The following is a 22,330-nucleotide window of genomic DNA, read 5'->3' as shown; positions in this document are numbered from 1 at the left end:
GATTGGCACTGAGATCTGCAGCAGGACTAGATTATTTCCTTTGGCTGAGAAACGAACCTTGATTTCCCCATAGAGCTGTACCGTCGTCATAACCAGGCATGTTTGGCATGTTCCGTCTTTGAGCAGGTGGAGAGGGTTCGTCCCAGCCATTGGGTTTTCCTCCACCAGCGGCCATGTTCATATCATTAGAGTTGGGACCAGTCCAATGGTTTACGCCAGCTGATAAAAGGTAAGAAAGGAAAATTAGCATTGAAAAGAATCATAATACAATTAACTTCAGCAGAAACAAACTCGAACTGTGGAGCAGAGATTGCGACCATATCAACATGTTTTTCACTCCAAGACTTGGCTTGGAAATCAATAAATTTTCTAGTACTTGTTTGAAGTATGTGAAATATCCACTTAGATCATCGGCACTTGCGTAGTATCATACAGGCAGACAATTAAAGAGTTGGGTTTGCATCACATGCCATATTTTTCATTTCATTGTTTCTGCTTCTTCAGTGGTTGCTCCAGACTGAAACAGTCAAGATGACTGGCGCGTTTTCATCGTTTTGTTGTGTAATAGAGGCCAGTCTACCCATCCTCCAAAAACTTAATTGCAGAGTGCTAGTTACAGACATAACTGTGTAGGGTGTCCAGTATTTTTTAATTTTGAAAAATCCTGATATTTTCCTAATTTTTCCAGATATTTTAAAAAAAATTCCTAATTTTTTTCATTTTGAAAATTTCTGATATTTTCCTAATTTTTGATGAGAACTTCACTATACGACACAAGTGCTACAGGTGAGAAATTATCGGAAGCAAAGACGGCGCGACGCCTCCTAGCATGGTGGGCAAAAAGCAGTAAGACTTCCCCGCTGAGGAGATTCGCCTAAGAAAAATTCCTGATGAAACGTCCGATTTTTCCGATTTTCCTGATTTTTTCCTGATCAGCCAAAATTCCTGATATTTTCCGGTTTAACCTGATGCTAGACACCCTGCTGTAGGTAGCTGTAGTGTACTACAACATACGACTGTATACCAATCTTTCTGATTTTTTGCATGCTTTTTGGCCCAAAAGGAACAATTTAGCAAAGGAAAAAAAAAACAGCTAGCAGTAGAGTAACACATTTGCGGAGAACATTCGAAATAATGTGCTGGTATTGGTTGCGTGAAGTTCTGCTAAAATTTGATAAAATAATCAGAATATGTTGTACCTAGAGCTGGTGGTAAAATTTTGTTGGGTGGTTGACCAGGTCCAGGAGGTGGTCCAGGCGGGGGATGATGGGGAGCTGGTGGTTGTTGTGGCGGAGGAGCAGGACCCCACATAGCAGGATCAGCACCACCAGCTCCATTCAGGCGCCCACTTATTCCACGAGGATCTCCTCTCATCAAACCAATTCTATCATCAGCACCAATGCCTCTGAAGGAACAAACAAACAAAGGATTTCAATCAGTGATGTCCATCAATTAAATTTACAATGAAAACTGACGCTGAATTACTAGTACAGATGGCAAATAATTAATTGTGGTATTTTTTTTTTTTTTCCAGTTTAGAGGACCAGCCAAAATTATTCATATAAGATGAAGACTTTGGGCAAAAAAGAATCATTTCACTTGAGGATAAAAGAGACCTCATGCTAATGGCCCACATTTAGTATCGATCGGAGCTGAGCCAAGAATTTTACTTTCTACCTACTCGTACCTCCTAGTTAAGTACTACCAGTAAATACTATCTAAATAGAAATTTTACGTTTTGACAGATCATTATTCATCTTTTACATAAAGGAGATATTTGCATCTGACAACAGTTTTAGAATAGCATTAAAAAGATTGAACAAAATACCGCTCCTTTACAGTGAGGGCATACCTCCATTTCCATAAGTCTCTTGAAGGGTGTGGAGTTAGATGGACAATGGAGCTTATCTCAAAAACAGTCAGCACTTGCATCATGAGGAGCAGCAAAATATTACTTCAACCTAGAGTGCATCGATCGACAGCTGGCCCATTGCTTAGCACAAGACTTCCAGTTGAATCATGTTGTTTTACATGTGACTTTTGTCAAATATTCCCCCACCCCTAAACATTCACAGGATGCCACTTTCTACTTACAACACTCTCATCATTCAACACCCAGTAGAGTTGAGAAAAGGTAAGTTTTAAAGGAGAAAAAAAGGAATAGTTCCTTACCTGTGATCAGCTACAGCCATACGATGTTGATCTCTTGGATCAACTTTTGGAGCAAGACCGCGGGAGGGGTCATACGGCCAACCGGCATTGTTTCCACCCCACTCACTACCTTTTTTGTCTCCACCTGCACATGAAGAAATTTAATTAACATCATTGAGGTCAAAATTTAAGCAGAGATATTTAGACTTTGAGAGATACAGAGTTGCTGGCATTCGGGTAAAAACAATGGAAGACGGTAGGTGTTAACTGACTGAGCATTATAAGAAAACAACCAATATGAGGTTAGCCTCCACATGAACAGGCATTTTTGTTCATTTTCACAGATGAAAAATTAGCTAAATGGTTGCTGTGCTCGTGGTATGCATAATCTGTGTGGCATCAATCAAAGGAGAGATAAACATGTTTTATTCTTCATGGGAAACTCAGTTTCATGAAATAGCAATTGATACACAAGTTTCATGAGAATGAAAGATAAGAGCAACCATCAAGGAGGGCAAATCTTTGAAATTCGAAGAGCAAAGATTCTCAGTGGCGAAGGTCATTTCAGATCATGAATTACACAGCACATTCAAAAAAAGATTTAGTACCTGGCCACATAGGATTGTTGGGGCCGCCTGTCCATTGCGGTTGATTGTTTGGAGGAACTCCAGTCCAGACATTGGTCGCTTCGCTACTGACATCATCATCTTCGCCCCACGTGCCACCAATATTAGTCGTGGGAGTATGGCCCCATGGTGTTTTGGGTTGCGGTGGAGCTGCAGGCTGACCGCCACTGCGCAAGTTGGCTTCCCAAAGCTCAGTTCCATTATTTATATTTGGCTTCCATGCAGGTACTGTTGCACCGGTTTGATCTTTAGCAACTGGTTCTGGTGAAGGGGAGACATCCCAACCACTGTCTTGGTTCACATGTTGCTATACGACGAAAGAAAATTTAAAAAAATGTATCAGTGAGCAATTCAAATAAGGATCAAGAGGGATCTGACGGGAAAAAGGGTCTGGAAGTCAGTACGTACAAAACGAAGAAACTGACTTAAGGCAGTGTTGGCCCTTTATTCCCAGCCCGAAGAATTCCAACAAAAAAAACCTTCACATGGACGCAGTAATGCTGTTTTGGAACAATGATTCCCCTCTATCAGCATGAAATGACTTACTGTCTCTTGCTATTCATAAATTATGTTACACTGAAATCCAGAATTATAGACCCCTTCTGTTTCTGCACACACCCATCGAACAGATCTGAAAACACCCCCCTCCCCCTAAATAAAATTATGTCACTCTTTGCTTAATAAGTCAAATCTCCCTCTTTTGCACAAAAAAACAACAACAAAAAATTGACTCCTTCGTTAGATGATATAACTGAACCAAACAAAGGAAACATTTATTCCGAGCCAGCACATTACGCGGACGGTTGCTGGACCTGACGCAGTGCTTGTGTCCTCTCCTCCCAACCTGTGCATCAGATATCATTTCAGTCTTTTTTTGTCAACCATTTTGATCCCAGGTTTAAGAAAATTATTCAGAACTCAATTTGCTTGGTACTTTAAGAATATGAATTGAATAAAATAGGCGTCAATAACCCATTAAATGGATAACGCACAGAATAAAACAAGTTAGGTAACATTTTCCTGAGTTGGAGAAGACAGGCACAAAACTGATTAATGATATCAAAATAAAATTTAGTATTCCTCCTCAAACCTTATCAGAATCTAAATGTAGAATATGATTGCATGTGTGTTTTAAGACAGTTCTCTTTTCTGCTCAAGAGGATTTACTGTCCATGGAAAAGTATTGCTGTTAGGGGCCCTTCCACTATTTTTCATAAATAATTGCACAGAGAAACTTACTCCTCCCCAACCATCCTGACTGAAGAGGGCTTCACGCATAGAGTTGAGCTGCTCCAACTGTTGCTTCGTCGAGTTGTTGTTGGTGGTCGATGCTGTTGAAGTCATGGGTGGTGCAGGAGTTGTGGTAGGTGGTGCGTTGGGAAGGTTCTTGCCAGCAGCCTGTGCCCAAGATGTGGTACTATTGGCTTGAGAAGTGGCCGGAGGTGGCTGGCTAGTTGACTGGCGCTGATTGTTGCTACTGGTACTCATCGCTGGGTTTGCTTTAGAAGCTGTTCATGAAAAAAAAGAAACGTCAGTTAGATGGGCATAGTAGATCACAGTAACTTTGGCTCAGTCATAAAATAATACACGACAATGCTAAAACTGGATCACTTGTGTGTTGAGCATTTCTTTTTTAAAAATATTGAAGTAAAGGTTTGAATGAAATGATCAATAATTATCCGGCTTACATCCAGTCTGATAAATTTCAAACGTTTCCAGAAGGCAATTCATTTGAAAATGCTTCAAATCGATTAGAGAACTGGCAGTTAAAATTATTACGGCTTACTCAACATCAATTAATAAAGTGCTTCCTCAAATCTGAGTAGGTACAGATATTTCATTTTAATCCATCAGAGAAAATATATATGAAGAAGTTGAATATTCTTAGTGATTGTTTGGTATTTGTTTCATTACTACAGTGGAATTTTAGGAATAATGCAAAAATAATGATCTTACCATTGTTTTGCAGATTATTGGTTCCTTGACTAGCATTATTTGCCGGTGGCTGACGGTTTTGTGACTGAGATTGCGAGGATGAGTTGGGGGAATTGCTGTTGCTGCTATTCCAGTTGGCAGGAGGTCCTGAAGCAGTCGATGTTGGTGGTGGCTGAGCAGCATTGGTCGGTGCACTCCATCCACTTGGTGGGGCGCTCGATCCTGAGTTGTTGTTGTTCGTTCCCCAGCCCGAGTTGGTGGAGGTTGCTGAAGCAAGCGAACTCTCCCCACCACCCACCAATCGACAAGTTGGCAGGATGTTCCACCTCAAGTGGTAGTCTCGAATAACATCACAGTCTTGAAAGGAGTTTAACGGGGAATTCGTTAAGCGGTGATTTAGCTTAGAGTTACCCTGAAGTAAATCACCTGAGGAATAAGGCTTTGTCGTGGTATTTAAAATTGCTATCCACTCATTTGAAGGAATGTTTTCCGCATTGTTCGTCGTCACATTATTAGCATTACAACTAGTAGTATCAACGGACTTAATCCTATGCTTATCATTAATAGTAGAACAATTATTAGTAGTAGAAGACTTATCCTGAGCACCAATGTCAACCGATCCTAGGGTCAAGGCTTCTTGCCTCATCATTCTTTTTTCATCGCAACAATCGCTATCAGTTGAACCGACAGCTTTTGCTTTCAAGCCCTGTTAAAAAAATAAAAACATAATTCAGTATTTCAGACTTCATTAGAGGTAACTACTAGTTGCACTAAGCACTTCAAATTTAGAGCCAAGCTCATGCCTTTGAAACTTAACTTGCCCCAAAGATTACATTCATATTGCAACTGCCAAAAAGATTGAAATAAGTTCGGAAACTTAAACTTCTTTCAAGTCGCAAATACAGATGGAAAATCAATTCCTGAGTTTACGATACAATTTTTCTAGTTGCCTCGAACACCTAATTCTGATTGACCTTGGAAGTTATTCCTTTCAGATGAATGTTTTTTTCTGAAAAGTAAAACCTCCAGGGTGACACATAGGGTTATGACACCAAATTGAACCTGCAAAGATTCCCTATAAAGCTGCATACTTTCTAAAATTTTTAATAGAAAAACTGGTTTGAGGTTGAACTATTATGAGGAGAATGAAGTTAAAACCAATTGAGATCAATCACTCAGTTTTATTACCTGTAGCGTGTAGGACGGATCTCCACTACAAGTTAATGAGCTGGTTATCACAGTCGAAGGGAGGAAGTGAAAGAGGCCAGCTCTGCCTCCATCACTCTCCGCTCTGTGCGGTGATTTGATTTTATTCCTCACAGCAACGGCAGATGTTTCTACCGCATTCATTGTGTCCTGGAAAAGGAAGAAAATTACAATTAAAGACTGAAATTCTCTTTTAACTGAACAAAGATTTTAATCAAGTACCAAAGTAATGTAGAAAATCAAAACTTTATTAATATTCCTCGGAGTACATAGTGGGACCTAGAATAAACTTTAAAATTGAGGCACTGGATGCGAAAAGGTGTGAGGAGACGCCCAATTTTCCCAGACAATTCATCATTACAGGGGGAAATTGGCAACGTCAGGAGGAGCACTGACTTTAGGAAAAACGCTGATGTTCGCTGGGAAATGCGCATGCGCGCCGCCGGCCGACCCGAGCTTAAGGAGCTGGGCCACTTGCTCCGACGCTCGAGGAAAGCCAGTCTTCGCTACACGGACATCTGGTGCTTGTGCTGAGGGCTCAAGCCTGCACTTGCGCGTCATCGACGAGCCGATAAGTCAGACGAACGACTCTGGTTCGTTCTCAACACCGTCCATATTTTTTGAATCTTTTTTCCACTTTTGCTATTCTTTCTGTGTCTTGTCGAGCCCTTTCATCTGATAGAATAGCCAACTCAGACAATATATCGAAATTCAGTCAAAGACAGACCCTTTCTCTCTTTATTGACTACGTCTTTCATTTTTTGGGAGGGGTCAACTACTGCCCCCCAAAGAGCACCCACTGTTGTGTTGTGTAGGTGGTCTGCACGAGATCTCTCTCCATAGAGAGACCACGGGCGACCACTGTCCGACGCAACAGTCCCCCTGGAGCCTTGGGACGTCAGCTCGAGATATCTCTATTTTGAGACGTCTCGTCGGCTGATATCACGACGCTCCAGCTACGTCCCCTTATCGACCCGTAATCAGGGTCATCACAAAGGGCACTTCTCAATGGACCACTAGACAAGGTACGAATTTCAGCATTCTGATACATGTTTCATAACCAAAATTTCGGGTAGAACACGGTGCACTCAACGAAAATTACCGAAATCAACTCCTTCCGAAGATATTTAATGATTCTTAATGCGTGAATTCAAACCATCCGCTCATGAAAACTCAATGCTCTACGTGATTCACACCGAGCGCTAAACGTTATCATGACAGTCTCTGCGATATAAAAATCTGGCAACCTCGATCTCAACGCTTTGGCTCAGCTATAGCAAATGACTTATAGTTTGAACAACACATGGTGGGAAATGAACATTGCTCGTTTGAGAAGCTTGCTGAAACCGTTGTAGTGGGCGATTTGACTCATGTAGAGCTTTGAGTTTCTTGTCAGCGGGCGGTTCAACCAATGTGAAATAAAAACGTTAATATCTTCGTTAGGAGTTGGTTTCAGTAATTTTCGTTGTAAGAATCGTGTTCTACGTAAAATTCTCGTAAGAAACATGTATCAGATTGGTTAAATTCGTACCTTGTCTAGTGGTCCATTGCGGTGTTTCAGAATCTCTGTTGCCAATTAATCCCTTGGAGAAGACTTTAATGGGTGATTTTTCCAGTATTCTTTCCATAGAAAATTGTAGAATCATAAGGAATATTCAGTAGAATTTTGAGTGAAATGGATGCTTTCACTTTCCTTACAATGAATGAAATATTAGAGGAGACTCTGAAACACTACAACCGAGAAGTGCCCTTTTCGCATTCAGTGCCTCAATTACTTTCAAGAGCCTCAGAAAAGGGCCAACTGAGACCTGCAAGAGAAGCACCCTGCATATCCTCTCCTAACCTAATTCCCTCAGTAGGAGATCCTTGATCCTTGACTGTTAGCAAGTCCCTTTCGAGCATTAATGACATCTATCTGATGGCTTGGCATCTCTGAACTGTCATCGAGTGCTGAACTTTCCTGTTATTTATTTGGTGTGTAATTGATTAATTTTCATCAGACAATGAATTATTTGCCTTAGCGGGAAGTTATAGCTAGTTTCTTCCTCTCATTAGCCAAAACGTTACATGCAAAATACCTTAAAAAAATTACTCACCCTACTATTAGGCACTTGGTAGGTAGGAAGATTCCGATTTTGATCGGCAGATGCGTTCACTGTCGTGGACATCTCTCCTTCCTGCATCAGAGAAGAAAGGTTATTAGATACTTTTCTAACTAATTACTTACTATAACTATACTTTTCTAACAACTAAGAAATTGGAACAACTGTTTTCAGAGAAGGTTATCTTTCATGTAAGGGAAAATACAAGAACAGGAAGAAGAGAAAAGTATAATTTTTGGTTGTTGTTGGTTCGGCGATCTACTCTGGGTATTCAGCCTGAATTTTGATGGGACGATTGTCATAGGTTGGCATATTGTGGGCGCGGCCCAGTGACAGCTACCCTGGTATTGCATTGCAATACCGGCGCAAAGTTTTAAATTCTTGAGTGGTTGATGTAGAGTAGAATTAAATAGTCAAAATAGGGGGACACTCATAGTAGAGTACCTGTATAGCGAGAGTATGGACAGATGTGAAACTCTGAAAATACATCAGGCCTTCACCAATGCTTCTGCGAATAAAGTTAAGGCCCAGAAATGCAGCCAACCTATGAATTTTAAGTATCCAGAGCGATTTACTAATACTATTGTTACGAACCGTCGTTTATTAAGCACATGTTTGACTCAGTTTTAGCATGAATTTACTCAATTTCGCGGAAGAACGCTCATTTCTGTACATTCTTGGCTATCTTGGTTAGAATTGGAATCTGCAGACTGGCAGTGAAATTTTGTGCGTTAGAAGTTGGTTAGAAGGGTGGCTGCACTTTTGGGCCCTAAGCCCTCCATGAAACAATCTGTCCATACTCTAACTCATAGGTTAACATTTCCTTCCTTCCCCTCTAGCTGCTTACTGCAAGAGCTTCGTAATTTCTTTGGGTTATTAGCAATTTCACAACGTTCGGTATGATTCAGCCATCCTCTCACTTGAAATTGATGTAAAGGACACTGATGAATGAATGAGTTGAAATTTTGTAGAGGGAGGAGAGAGAAGAGTTCATACCCATTTTATTAAAAAATGCAGACTGCAACATTTGTGCGAGGATACTGCAGAATTTAATGAAGGGAAAAATGGCTTCACACCTCGGAAAAAGCCAATCAGTGCAGCAATTATTGCCCATATGAGACAAAAATCGGATTCTGAAATTTTGGTGGAAGACTCTCTCTACTGACCTTCGAAATTTATGATGATCAGTAAAGATCATTTCCTAACCAATCTAAGAAACAAAAGTAAATTATATTCTGGCAATTTTAAGCCCTGAACATGGCATTTGAGAACTTTCACAAGCTATACAAAGTACGTTTTTCAAACAACTAACTCCAAACTAGGTACTGTAACTGTGGTTGAGTTCGTAAGGCCTTGGCAAGTTTAGACTCCCTCCTTTCCTGAAGCAGTTAATCCGTAAGACCTTAATCTTTCTTGCATAGTTCCCAATTGACAACCTCAAAGTCACCAAGCAAAACTCTCACAGAGAATAAAAACAAAATTTCCAGTAGGCTCCGTCTAAAAACCCCTAATTACAAAGTTGACTGTTAGCTGAGTGTGTAGACTTCAAAATGCATACCCCTCAAGGATCTTAAACTGAAATAAGAACTAAATTTATGATCGAGAGGATTTCAAGGACAAATGTACAACTCATGAAAGATATAAACAAGTTTTGGCGAAGCAATGAAACAAGAGACAAGCATTAGACAACTATTGTAACCGTTACATTTACTTCGGCGATTTTCGACTGTGTTTTAGACAACAAAGGCGTTAGAGTATGAGCTGAAAAATGATTTTCGGCATATGAACTGAAGGGAAGAACTAGCGAATCCTGAACCTTGAATGTCTACACGATACTTATTGGTCTATCTGCATGTCATGGGTGGCGATTTAACTGCAGAAGTAAAACAACCAGTAATTTTGTTGCGGACAGCATTCACCAAATAGAATTAGCGAATTTTTGGCTGTGAGTTTTTTTTCTCTAAAAATTCCAAAATATTGCTAGTGTGTGGACAAATTTTTCGTCCAGATGAAGGAGCAACAATTTATTGCAAAGCAATTTCTTTAAAATCTGACAGTCACACTCGTGCATTCTACGTTTTACATGTAGAGGACCACACTTTTAGAGTTGTGCAACATGGATCACTATTTGACTCAACTGAAGTGCGGAGAGGTTTCTTGGCATCTCATTCAGAAGATGATATTTTTTTAAAGTGTTCCATCAATTGCTTCCATTCCAAAAAGGAGAGCGCTTAAATTACAGAAGGTTAAATACCGACTGATTTGTTGCTTCCTTCGAGATTGGCCGAGAGTGAAACATGATGCAAGGGTGCAGTAACTTCTAAACAGGGCAACCAGCAGATGGGATGCAAAAACAGGGTCTGGGAATCGCACTTTTTAAAAGCTAAGGTTGCAAAAAGGAGCCTTAAAAATGGAAAACGCTGGCTCCATCAACGGAAAATTCACATGTTTTTCCCAACGATAGTTGAATGAATCATATTTGACTATTACAGACTGCCCCTATGATTTATTAATGGACTGGTTAACTAAGGAGCATAATTTTGATCAGAAATTTCTGTGATTTTTCCTCCGTTTGAAGGATATTGTATGAAAGTCTTAATCAATTCATTTGGCTTTCTTCTCTTTGAGAAAGTGAAATAGTGATACTGCCATCCAAATACATTAATTCCTTCTCTGCTACAATTTAACAGTTATGATCACTTATGACGTGCACCAAAACCATCATTGTAGTGCCTATTGTACGATTCTTAAAAATTCTAACTTTGACCCGCGGAAATTCTCTTAAAGAACTCTTCCTCTGGAATTCGTCAGTGTATACTCTTTGTAAGATGGAATTTTTTGTAGATGATCTATAACATAACAAATTACTTGCGCACCTTAGTGAAAAAAATGAAATAATCTTCACTCTCACACCTCTGAACCAGGAGACATCATCAGTTTCCTCTCGAAGAAAAGAACTTGGAGGAGCTGAGTGAGAATGGAACTGTTGCAAACTTTTGCTAGAGCAAAAATAAGAGTTGTTCCGTATAGAATATGTCTCAATAATCACGATGAGCTTATCCGCAAACTTTGAAATGCACTCCTAACTTCACAATCTGCCTAAGAAATTTGAGTTTTTTTAAGCTTCCCCTTTCAAAAAGGATACTACAGCACAGGTGAACATTTCGATAGAGGAGTCGTTCTATTCAATCCCTGCTCAACATGGCCGACGCTTCCGCTCGCATGTTGAGGAGAGCACGAGGTCAATCAAGCCAGATATCTATCAGCGCGAGAAAAATGTGAATGTAAACAAGCAGATTGTTATCAGGTGGTTAGAATTTTCGTCCCGTTGGCGGATTGGCGTCGGCTATGTGGAATAATGCATAGTATCCTTGTGAGCAGGGGTTTTTTTTTTTTTTTTTTTTGGTGAGTTTTGTGGCTTTTATTCCCTTATTCAAATAGGGCAGGGGTTGGATGGAGTGACTCCTCGCACAAAACGTTCACCTGTGTCAAGGTATCGTTTTTGAAGCGGGAAGCTCAAAAAACCGCAAATTGTGTAGTAAGGAGTGCATTTCAGGCTTTGCCGATGCCCTCATCAAGATTTTTGACTCATTTGTTATGAGTAACAACTCTTATTTTTGCTCTGGCAAAAGTTTGCAACAGGTCCACCAAGTCAAGACTAAAACTCTGCCGTGTTACCAAGAGAACAGCGAGTACATTTCTGTATAAGCCATGGTTAGCACATAGTTTTTGTAGTGGCTTTAACTCAATTACTATCTTGTGTATTTTCTTTAGTAATAAATGAAATCTAAAAAAAATCTAAAAAAAGCACATACATCACATCTGTCTCAATGCTCATTCTAGAATGCACATAATGCCTTTTCCGTGATATGGCAGAACTCCTCATTTGGCTGGGTGAATTCATAAAATGAAAAGAGGAAGTGAACTTGTCAAAGGAAGGATATAAAGCTATAAGCGTGAGATTTAAAAACCAAAAATAAGATGAAGAGTGAAACAGAAGGGGAAAGGAGAGCGAGGGAGAGAGGAAAAATGCAAAAACCAAATAGAATCCTGGAATTCTTAAAATAAGGGCAGGTCAGACCAATCTTTATAAACTGACTACCCTAAATTAAAGTAGAAATTTCTATTTCAAATGCTAGTGGCACACCAGTGAAAGAAAATAATTCAAATGAAGAGCGAACAAAAATGCAAGTATATTTTTCACTGAATTGACCCTCTACTGCAAAGGTGTCAGACATTTTAGTCAAGCGATGTCAAGTGATGTTCATATTTTTGAGCCCAGTTCACAAGCTGCAAAGAGGGTCATCAATGAACCTCACATTGCACAGAAGGCCACAGAGAGGGCCAGAAAAGCATTGAAGCCTCCATTTTCAGCAGGTAAAATAGGCATCGTAGAATTTTTTGAAAATTCAAATCCATCACCTCATGCTGTCCAAGATGGGGGTCAAGACAACTTAACCACCTCTAAAGAAGAGTTTTAAAACGTTGGGTATTCATTCTCTTACATGTAACATAAGTGGGTTAATTGTAGTTGGGATGTCTAGGCTTTATAAAAACCTACAAGCTCTCGGAATATTGCCCCTGAAGTTAGAATTCTCATCTTAGGCAGGTAGTACGAATGTGCACTTTACCATGCTGATTTGGGAAAAACATCAATTTGACCCCTTGAATTTGACTAATTTGAGAAGAAACTTCATTAAATTAGAGATCCGAAAGAAAGCAGGGCCTTCCCTTAGGTGAAGATGCCTGCATATCCTTGAAAACAGGTAAAGAGCCTTTTCATTTACAGTGATTCACTCCCGCAAACACTTCATTCAAGTTTTACGACTATACTGCTTAACATAAAATGAAAGGTGGAAAAAATCCTGGTCACAGAGACAAAATCACTCAATCTTTGTGAGAATACCTCCAGTAAATTTTCACCATGACATCACAGAGCTCTCTTGTTGTATGTTGACTAAAGTCAATATTTGCTTAGTTGAGCATTGGCAGCACTCATGAGGATAAAAAATGCAATCAGATGGCATTATTGATGGATATTGATGCAAACAAGATTTGACTTATGTCTGGACATAATATGAGCACACTTGAAGATACTTGTAGTTTGAACAGGGGCACCTGAGTAACATTCATATCATGTTCAAGCTAGTATGAAATTTCATGTTTCCACAACCTAAAAACATAGAAGATTGGGGATCCATGGCAACAACTATTGAAGTTAGAGCATGATGCAGATTGTCGATAAGAAACTAGTGATTGGGGAGTTCACTAGCATTTATTCTGGGAACTGATGTTCTTTTAAGTAAGAAAAATCAACTATGTAAATTTGGCATTTTCCAGCCTTGAAGCTGTGGACATACTCGATTTAAAGATAGGTTCCCAGCGACTACAAAATTATGCGGAGTATTGCCAACTTAATCTCATGGAGAGAAGCAACCACAAACAATTCTGCCCATGGAAAAATTAGTCAAACACGAAAGTGTGAGACAGAAGAAACAAGGATGTGTCAGGATAGTTAACACTTTGAGAATCCTTACCTTTATTGACTAAAGAGCATTGCATTGCATTCCATACTGGCAGAGATCTAAAACAAAAAAAGAGAAGAGGAATTACTCATTGAGAAAAAATGAAGGGCATTCATCAACTAAAGGTTTCTTCTTTTGATACACACAAGACTTACAACATTTCTTTGCCGTCACTCCCTGGAGAAAATAATTTCTTACACTAACGCTTGGTTACAGAAATACAAGATTTTGCCTTCGATTTCTATACTACTAAAATTTTACCTGTCATAAACATTAGCTCAATACCTCTTTAACCACACTCCTCCATCATCTTGAGGATAAAATGCAAAAGTACTCAATTTTAAATGCAAAAAGATACATTAAAACCTGTCCAATCCAATTAGCATAGCTCTCGTGGTTTCATCCCTCCTCAATATTTATATATTTCTTGCATTCAGTTGCCTACCTTCTCTATAATTAGCTCTTAAAGCTGGAGTTCCTTTAACCGAATAAGTGACCCCCTAAGAGAATTCCGAAATCCTACCAAAATTAAATTCATCCATCCATCAGAAACATCATCAAAGAAGATCAATACAATGCCATAGACTTGGATTGATTAAATGGAACACAAATAATTTCGACTTGACTCATGAAGATGAGAATCACTTCATAGGCATGCCGCCTGCATCAATCACCGACTAAAATCTCCTATCAGACGCTGAGAGTCCTCACCAAATAGGCTAACGCAGTTCTTAACTACAACAGAAGATTGTCTGATGTCACTCAAATATGTTACTAAAATGCAAGAAGCAAGATGACGGATTTTCTGTCGGAGCCTGAAATAACGTAAACCTACTTGGCTGTAACTCAGTATCAATTACTAAAAAATGTTATTGGGTATTGATACACATGATAACAAAATGACTTTGAGAGGTGGTCAGAACATTCAAATAGGTGAAACTACCAAAACAGAGATATTTACAGGATAAAAACTTAGTGATAAGCACTAAGCATAGCTAGGATTGAAAATAAAGAGGTCATTGATGGCCGCCATGATTCTTGTACACATATCTGAGAATGCTTCATGAATCAAAGAGGTGCTAGAATGAAAGTGCATAAATCCTGCTTAGGGTTCAGAAATAGAAGGCAAGTGAGAAAGTTAAAACTAGGTTCTCAAAACATCCTCTTCCATTCTCAGCTTTGTCACAGCATCTGAAGGGAGCTATTTAAATTACTGCTGCTCAAGGAGGACATCACCTAACATGGTTTTCAACCCAACCTGAGTTAAAAGAAGTGAAATAAGTTGAAATACTGACTGATACACACGGTACACTAGGGTCGATTAACTCAAAAGAGGAAAAAGCTACGTAAACTTATAATAGCGGCGCATTAGAAGGAATTAACTCGGAGACATAACTGTTGAATTTGCCCGAACGGGATGGCCAGGCCGAAAAATTCAGAGTGATAAGCAGACAGATAACCTTCAATCCAAACCTTTAGAGTGAGAGAGCGAATTAGAACTTGAATGAGGGGGAAATTACCTGTGGTTAAAATTTTGTATTTCACAGTAATTATCACAATATTTGTAAACACTGCACAAATTAAAAGCACAATTCTATGGCTTGCGCTTGACATTCGCTTCCGAACACAACACACAATTTAACAGTTAAAACAGTAACGAAATTAAACACAGTTTTACATATTTGCTAAAAACACTAAAAACTAAGCGTAATCGTTATATTAAGAGGTCACATCAACAGTTGAAATGTAATTAATCACTTGCTTTTAAAGTAATGAAAAATTCATGTTTTCATGGCCGAAAGAGGAAGCCAAAACGGAGTTGTTCAGTTCTCGTAGGACGATGTCCTATTCACGGACCCCGACTAGACTCGCCGCTGTCACATTCACGGGCTTGCCTCCCTGACGCTTGTTACGGCGCAATTAAAAAACGTGGAGGCTCCTTGGAGAAAGGATATTAAAAGAAAATGAAAGGAAGCAACCTGGGACATACCAATGTCTGTTCAAATTTCAAACAAAAGTGGTTAACAGCGACACTCGGAAGGAACCATCACGAAAAATCAATCCTGTATTGATCCAGTACGTGGCATGTTAACAACATTGGCTTTCACAGTGGGCGCACCGCCTCCCTGCAGCCGGGGGAGCTTGGACGGAAGGGATAAGGGAGGAGAGGTTTATTTTCGCTCGAGCTCCCTAGATGTCATAATAATCAACGAATCTATCTACCTTTTCTTATTACTATCTGCCTATCTGTTATTTATCGCTATCTACATCTTGTAATCGGGCCAATAGCATACCTTCTTATTGTTTCCGTTCAGAGAACCCGAGTGTAAGTACCCACAACCACACGCTAACGGTGTTTTTTTTTCTTTTTTTTTTTCTTTTTATTAGTTTTATTATTTAAGGGTTGATCCTAAAAATCTCTAAACTAATAGAGGTTATAATACAATTTTTTTTTTTACCTATTGTTTTTTTTTTTTTTTTTTTTTTTACTTATTTCTTCCTAAGGTTGTTTTCATGGAAAGATAGGCTAAGATCTGCGTACATAATTCCGACATAACATAACAATGAAAGCTTTCCGCTCATGAAAGCAATCGATATGCACGGAAAGGGAGCGAAGGAGGAGGTTGTGAGGTTCGGGTGTTGTGGGACTGGGTGACATCACGTTACATGGCAAACTTTACGGGGTCCGCGAGTTGCGCTCGCAGGCGCGGGAGCGTCTAGGGGCCCGGGGGTCGACCCCCCCCCCCCCCGCCAACCCCGAGGCCCGAGGCGTGCAAAGCTGCAACCGAGTTTGTCAAATGAAAAGTTCCGCGCCTCAGTCCGCGCCAAATAAGTTCGCGCACTTCAGGGCTCCGCCATAAGTTCAGCATTGAAAGTACACGATGCAAGATGGCAGACCTGTCTCACTCTTCAGGGTGTATGTACCCGGGATCTCCCAACCCTCTTACCTTATGGACAAGATAAAGAAATGGAATTTTGGCGATGTTCCTCTCTCAAAGAACTTCGGTGGATGTAAAAAATGGAAGGGGAGTGGGTTCCAAAGTTTCGTTTATTTTTATTAAATGTATTCACCCCCAGGTAGATAGTTTCTTGGGAAGAAATGCGGACGGAATGTCTGCCTTACGTGGCGACTTTGACGTGCATCAGGGGAGCAAATTGTTCAAAATCATGAGTTGAAAAACGCTGACTCCGCAAGATTAAATATTACAGCCTAACACAAAGCGGAGCAGCAACGCACTGGCGCCTACAAACCTAACAAGGATACTTCACGCATTGCGCAATGCGAGAAGTATCCCTGTTAGGTTTGTAGGCGCCAATGCGCGTTCCGCGCTCTCTGCCCGCCCGCCGCGCCGCGCCGCAGCGTGCCACGGCGTCTGAAGTATAACTATTTCACACCAGAGGTATTGCACAGTATCATAAGAAATTGAAGGCGCTCCAGCATATTAAGAATGACAGGCATCTTTCAAAAGTACGGAACATTCCTCGCAAAATAAATCAAGATACTACGGCACAAAAAGAGAGCGGTGGTCCAAAAACTAACTAAGTACTAGTATCCGTATCTAGTAACATTTAGCATAAACTTTATCGTCTGGCTGTTGCTTAGTCACCATCGGCTATCAAAGGCTTAAAGAAATTGTACAGCCGGCTACAGAGGCTATTGGAAATCTTACAGCCGGCTTTAGGTCTATGTTATTTTGGAACACAGATTCTACTGCCAATTTTTACCAGGGTGGCACACATTCTAAAATTAACGAAAAATTTAGCAAAATTATGATCAGCGCGTTGTGTTGACCTTTCTGCGAAAACCCAGCACGTTCGTTTCAGAAAATTGCGGAAGCCTAGAACAGTTTGTACCCCTGAAGTTCGTAGTCCTTAATTGAGCTATCTTGAATACAATCAGGAAATAAATTAAACCAATCGAAAATGTTGCATGATGCACACTGATACGTTAGTTCGGCGTCTGAGAGAACGGGACAAGTATTATTTCACCCAGATGTCTGAGGTGGCTACTCCCACCTAATTTCCAATGCTGAAGTCTAAAATGGCCCTAGTTCTTTTGCCATTACCTGCTAACTTTCAAAAGAAAAGAAAAGACATGTCAATATATAAAGCCTTAAATCTGCCTACTTTAAGCCAAAAGATTAAGTGGATAAGTCTCCAATTTTCATTAATTACCCTGGTGGACCTAAGAAGCACATAGAAAATTGTGCACGAATGAACTTGAATTTTTTGGAAAGCGTAGAAATCGAATTGACTAATAAAGGAAATGGCGATACCGCACTTGATAGTTCTGAGAAATAATTTAATGTTTCCACCTGGTTCCATATGAAATATCGACGAAATGCTCTGGAATTTAAATTTTTACCAGCTCCATTGGTGTGTCTATTGCCACTTGAGGGTGTTTGCAAATAAGGCGTTTTTTAAGGTTTCGACGTCTTTAGACCATCTATTTCCTGGCAAATCAATTTTTTAAATCAAAATTTCTGGTTCAATCAGAGATGCAAATGCTTTCAGTAACCACCGTAACTACTGCTTCAGGACTACCAGAGGTTTAATTTTCAGGGGGAAGGGGCAAAAGTAGTTTCGGAGGTGAAAATGCTTGGGGGCAACACAAACAAATTTCGAAAAATTCCGTTAGCTCAATGAAAATTGACCACTATCATACTCAAAAGATACGAAATCATTAGGGTAACACGAAACGCATTCCGCTGAGGCGCGAAGCGCTTCGAGGGGTATAACCGCGAGGCGGTTGCGGGGCGTAGTAGCCGTAAATAAGGGTCAATTCTAGAATGCAGGGAAAGATCTGGGTTCCTGGTGGGGTTGAGGACAGTTACACTTTTCGTGATGACATTTAATTTCCATTTTTGAGGGGAAAAAATTCAGAGAGAGGGGGGCCATGTCCCAAATGACGCCCTGACGCCCTGACGCCATGAGAACAACATTCCAATCTAGGATGGTAAAAACCACGGTGTTCACTACCACGTGGAAACTTCGATCGCCGCTTTTTTGAAAGGGAGATATCTACGTTGAAACTAGAGGCAGAGACTAGATGGTCGGGCGCATCAGATCATATTAGTTTTTACTGCTCTATGATCAGCGACCATCAAAACATGATCCTATGTTTTGATGGCCGCATGGATTATGACATGCGCAAATGGCCCATTCACCCGTGATAAATTTCTCGTGGGTTCGAGAACGCTCAGCACACTCGGATCGAACTTATTCGGACAGTGGGCTGCTTATTGGAATTGATAGACAAGGCAATAGACAAAGAGGATTATAGGGAGTATGGAGCGATCCTATTGTTAAAACGTGTGGTTCCTGTAGATTAAGGGAGAAAATTATGAACTTACTATGGGGTCTCTCAGGGGTTGCCGTTAGTTAGTCTATTATCTATCTCCTTTCTCCATTGCAACCACCCGGCGCTTCCAACAATAGAATCCCTTTACATTTCTTCTGTCTTCTTGGTCTAGAACTTCGTCGATCAATTTCGACAATCGGCCCGCAGGAAGCGAATCTCATGTGGGAGCGCTGCGTGTTTCCGAAAAGTGAAAACAGTGCTAACTTGAAAGTTAGAAAATAACAGGACCTAGTGGCGTTCGGACAAAAAATTGTTATGGAATCCTCCGATCTTCGTAAAATTGTCAATAATCACTCAAATGGCACCCAGACAGTGTTTGGATGATAAATATTGGCGAATTTTATTTTAAAATTTTAAGAACCCTTTTTCATTTTATTTTAGGCGATAGCAGTACATGCTATGTTCTCCATGCTTGCGTAGTGGCGGTTTAGAAGTGCGACTAACACATTTTAGGGATACTATCTCAACATATACACTCAATCCTTGACAGCATCTAAACCCCATCCAAATCGTGACTTATACCTTAAGGATTTTATTGATTTTTCCATAGAGGACTGTAGAGTAGGCTCCTCAACTGAAATAAAAGCCAATAAATCATCAGAAGAACAATCATTTTGAGGTCAGAAGCAGGTAGATTTGAAGTACTCAAGTCAGCAATATACGTGCAGCTCTCTGGCGAAATAATGTGGACTTACTGCTATTTTTTTCTGAATTTTGAAAGTTAATTTTTGTTCACTTACAGCTGTTCATAATTCTCGTTTTTTTTTTTTTTTTTTTTTTTTTTTTTTTCATTTTTTGTATTCTTTTTTTACAAATAAGAATAATTTAGCTGGTTTACCGAGCTGAATCAGAATCAGTAAGTTTATTTGAACTACACTGAGTGGCTTTCAGAGCGAATTCGACAATGAGAATTTGAGCGTTACTGTTCTTCTCGGTAAAACGGCAGAGCTGTCAACTGCTCGCATGACTCTTTAGATATTTTTGTCAATCGTCAACGATCAAACATCTGATTATCGCACCATGTCACGAGGCCGAGGCGCACAGTAGACCGAGACAATAGGAGAGGCCGGATGTGAATTTTTTGACAAAACCTGCACATTTTTTAGTTTATTTCGACAAATTTTAAATTTTGAGGGAAGCTTCTTACAGAGAAATTTACGAGACAACCAATAAAATCATGAACGAATCTCAGCATTTTGTATTGACGGAGTTATGAGCTTTTGCCTTTTTTTCCAATTTTGTCTGACTTCTCCAATCGACTTGCGCCATTGTGAGACCAAGATGGAGGCGTATGCTGTAATAAGGTGCATCTGTAGAACTGATAGAGACGATTCAATGGTCGATTCATCGACTGATGGCTTTTATTTTAAAGTCTGCTGCCCTCCTAAAGCTTGTCACTACCGATTTCATGAAACGACAAGTGTCAGTGCTGTTTACGCTCTTTATAAGTTTTTTTCCCCCTTTGTAGGTTTTTCGCTTTCTGTGGGGAGGGTTAGGTGCTTTAAGAAAAGAAAAATAAACTGAATAAAACGGGGAAAAGGAGAAAAAAGAGGAGAAAGAAAAAGTGTCCAGATGGCGTATAAAACTGTAGCACATTCTTTTCTCATTACTTGTTGTAGTAGGAAGGGCAAAAGCACTGTTAAAACTAAAGATTCAGATACCACTAATCCAACTCTTGAGAGCGCATATTGCCTACCCTCTCAAAATAAGGACAATTAAATGCAAGGAACTGCGCACCGCAAACAAAATTTCTCAAGGCAATATTCACGGCATTTCATTCGCCGTAAATGAGAACTGTAAAGAATTGGAATCATCGCCATTAGATTGCAAAATTTCACTTCAAATACGTTTCCCTTTTCTATCTCAGTAATTAAAACTCCCTTCCTTCACATAGAATGGGCTTGATTAATAATACAGCAAAAGTGAAGTACCGTGCGTAAATGAATTTCAATCCACCATCTCATCGACAGATTTTGTTTGAATTCCACACTCGAATTGCGAGTTTGCATTTGCGTTATGTCGCATGTACTTCTATCAGTTTGTGGTTTAGGTGAAAACTAGGAATGATTAAGGTTAGCATTTCGATTAAATCTGAGCCTTTTTTAAAACGTCATGACATCAAAACACCCTTGCATCTAAAAGCAACGCGAAGAACAACGGGAGAGTACACGAAGTTGGGTTCGAACCCAACATACAACTATTTTAACTCCGCGGTGGGTCGGGTTGCATACGCTCGATTTTGAAGGCGAAATCTGTTCACAGCCTCGCGATATACTTTCGGCTCTCGCAATAGGGTACAGGCGCGCTCAGTATTTTCATCGATCGTATGAGACCCGCCCACCGAGAAGTTAACTTATGTCCAAACCCAACTTCGTACATATTTTCATTCTTTCACGCTCGGTGAATTATTCGAATGCAGAGTTCGTCTTTTGGCAGTCATTTCAGTTCGTCAGGAGCGTTCAAATAGTTGACCGAAGTGGACGTCACGCTCGAGGAAAACGCTAACTGCACCCGTATCTTATCGCGAAAGCCGTGGACAAATCTCAGATTTCGCCTGCAAAATCGAGCGTATGCAACCCACCCAACCGCGGAGTTTAAATAGTTGTATGTTGGGTTCGAACCCAACTTCGTATACTCTCCCGTTGTTCTTAGCGTTGTTTTGAGATGAAAGAGCGTTCCGTTACATCATGCAGGGTCATGCGAGGAGTTAAATGGAGGAATTACATGTTGGGTTTGAACCCAACTACAAATATTCTTCCATTGTTTTGGGCAAGAAAAAGGCTATTTCAATCAGCTGCTCATTTGCTCAACATATCCGAATCGGTTGTGCGAAAAAAAGTTGGATCGCCTGAGCCAAACTATCGGTGTTTCACAACTATCAAACTATTCGGTGATCTCGGCGAAAGTGTTTGGTTTTTAGGATGGAACATTCAGTTCGTGAGATCTAAACTAGAAGGATAGAAGTAGTTCGATCGATCACACGAATGAAACTTTTGATCCTACTAACCAAAATTTCGCGTAAACCGAATAGTCCAATCGATAGGAAACAACTGAACGGCCGAATTTTTCTTCCTCTCAGGGTGTCTTCAGATTTTTTTAGAAAATCATATCGGGACTTTTTCAGGACCTTCTCAGAGCTTTTTCAGGACCCTCGGAGTATTTATGGCAAATCACGGTCTAAACTCACTGCTAATTTTAATGGGAATCGAGTCTATCTTTTTATGAACATTTCTGATGACCAAAGGAATTCATGATATCCAAGTCAATTCTGGGAAACGTTTCCTGAAAATCCGTAAATTTTTCAATTTTTCGGTACATATTGAGTTGAATTTACGGACTTTTTCGTGACTTCAGGACCGGCCACGCAAATAACGGACTTTTTCAGGACTTTCGGGACCGGTAGACACCCTGTTCCTGTGCAAA

At 40.1% G+C, this 22,330-nt stretch overlaps 1 protein-coding gene across 3 annotated transcripts in view; it reads right to left on the bottom strand.

Annotated features, from left to right (window-relative positions):
- LOC109041801 (trinucleotide repeat containing adaptor protein gawky) overlaps nucleotides 1-15,506 on the bottom strand; it is a 54,040-nt gene extending 38,534 nt beyond the window's left edge. The window contains exons 1-10 of one of the 3 annotated variants that reach the window (XM_019058223.2): nucleotides 15,066-15,506; nucleotides 13,558-13,604; nucleotides 8,015-8,095; nucleotides 5,901-6,068; nucleotides 4,734-5,418; nucleotides 4,017-4,285; nucleotides 2,760-3,084; nucleotides 2,173-2,296; nucleotides 1,200-1,405; nucleotides 58-219 (exon numbers count right to left, since the gene is read on the bottom strand). In XM_019058223.2, the coding sequence (XP_018913768.1) occupies nucleotides 58-219; nucleotides 1,200-1,405; nucleotides 2,173-2,296; nucleotides 2,760-3,084; nucleotides 4,017-4,285; nucleotides 4,734-5,418; nucleotides 5,901-6,068; nucleotides 8,015-8,086 (2,011 nt within the window). In that variant the 5' untranslated portion in view covers nucleotides 8,087-8,095; nucleotides 13,558-13,604; nucleotides 15,066-15,506. The remainder of the gene's footprint in view (nucleotides 1-57; nucleotides 220-1,199; nucleotides 1,406-2,172; nucleotides 2,297-2,759; nucleotides 3,085-4,016; nucleotides 4,286-4,733; nucleotides 5,419-5,900; nucleotides 6,069-8,014; nucleotides 8,096-13,557; nucleotides 13,605-15,065) is intronic. The other 2 variants (XM_072296080.1, XM_072296079.1) reach the window with 2 other exon arrangements.
- Nucleotides 15,507-22,330: the final 6,824 nt, after the last annotated feature.

The sequence above is a fragment of the Bemisia tabaci genome, chromosome 2 (genome assembly GCF_918797505.1).
Source record: "Bemisia tabaci chromosome 2, PGI_BMITA_v3".
Taxonomy (NCBI): Eukaryota; Metazoa; Arthropoda; class Insecta; order Hemiptera; family Aleyrodidae; genus Bemisia; species Bemisia tabaci.
The sequence above is the reverse complement of the archived record's forward strand: the minus strand, read 5'-3'. Positions and strand labels throughout refer to the sequence as shown.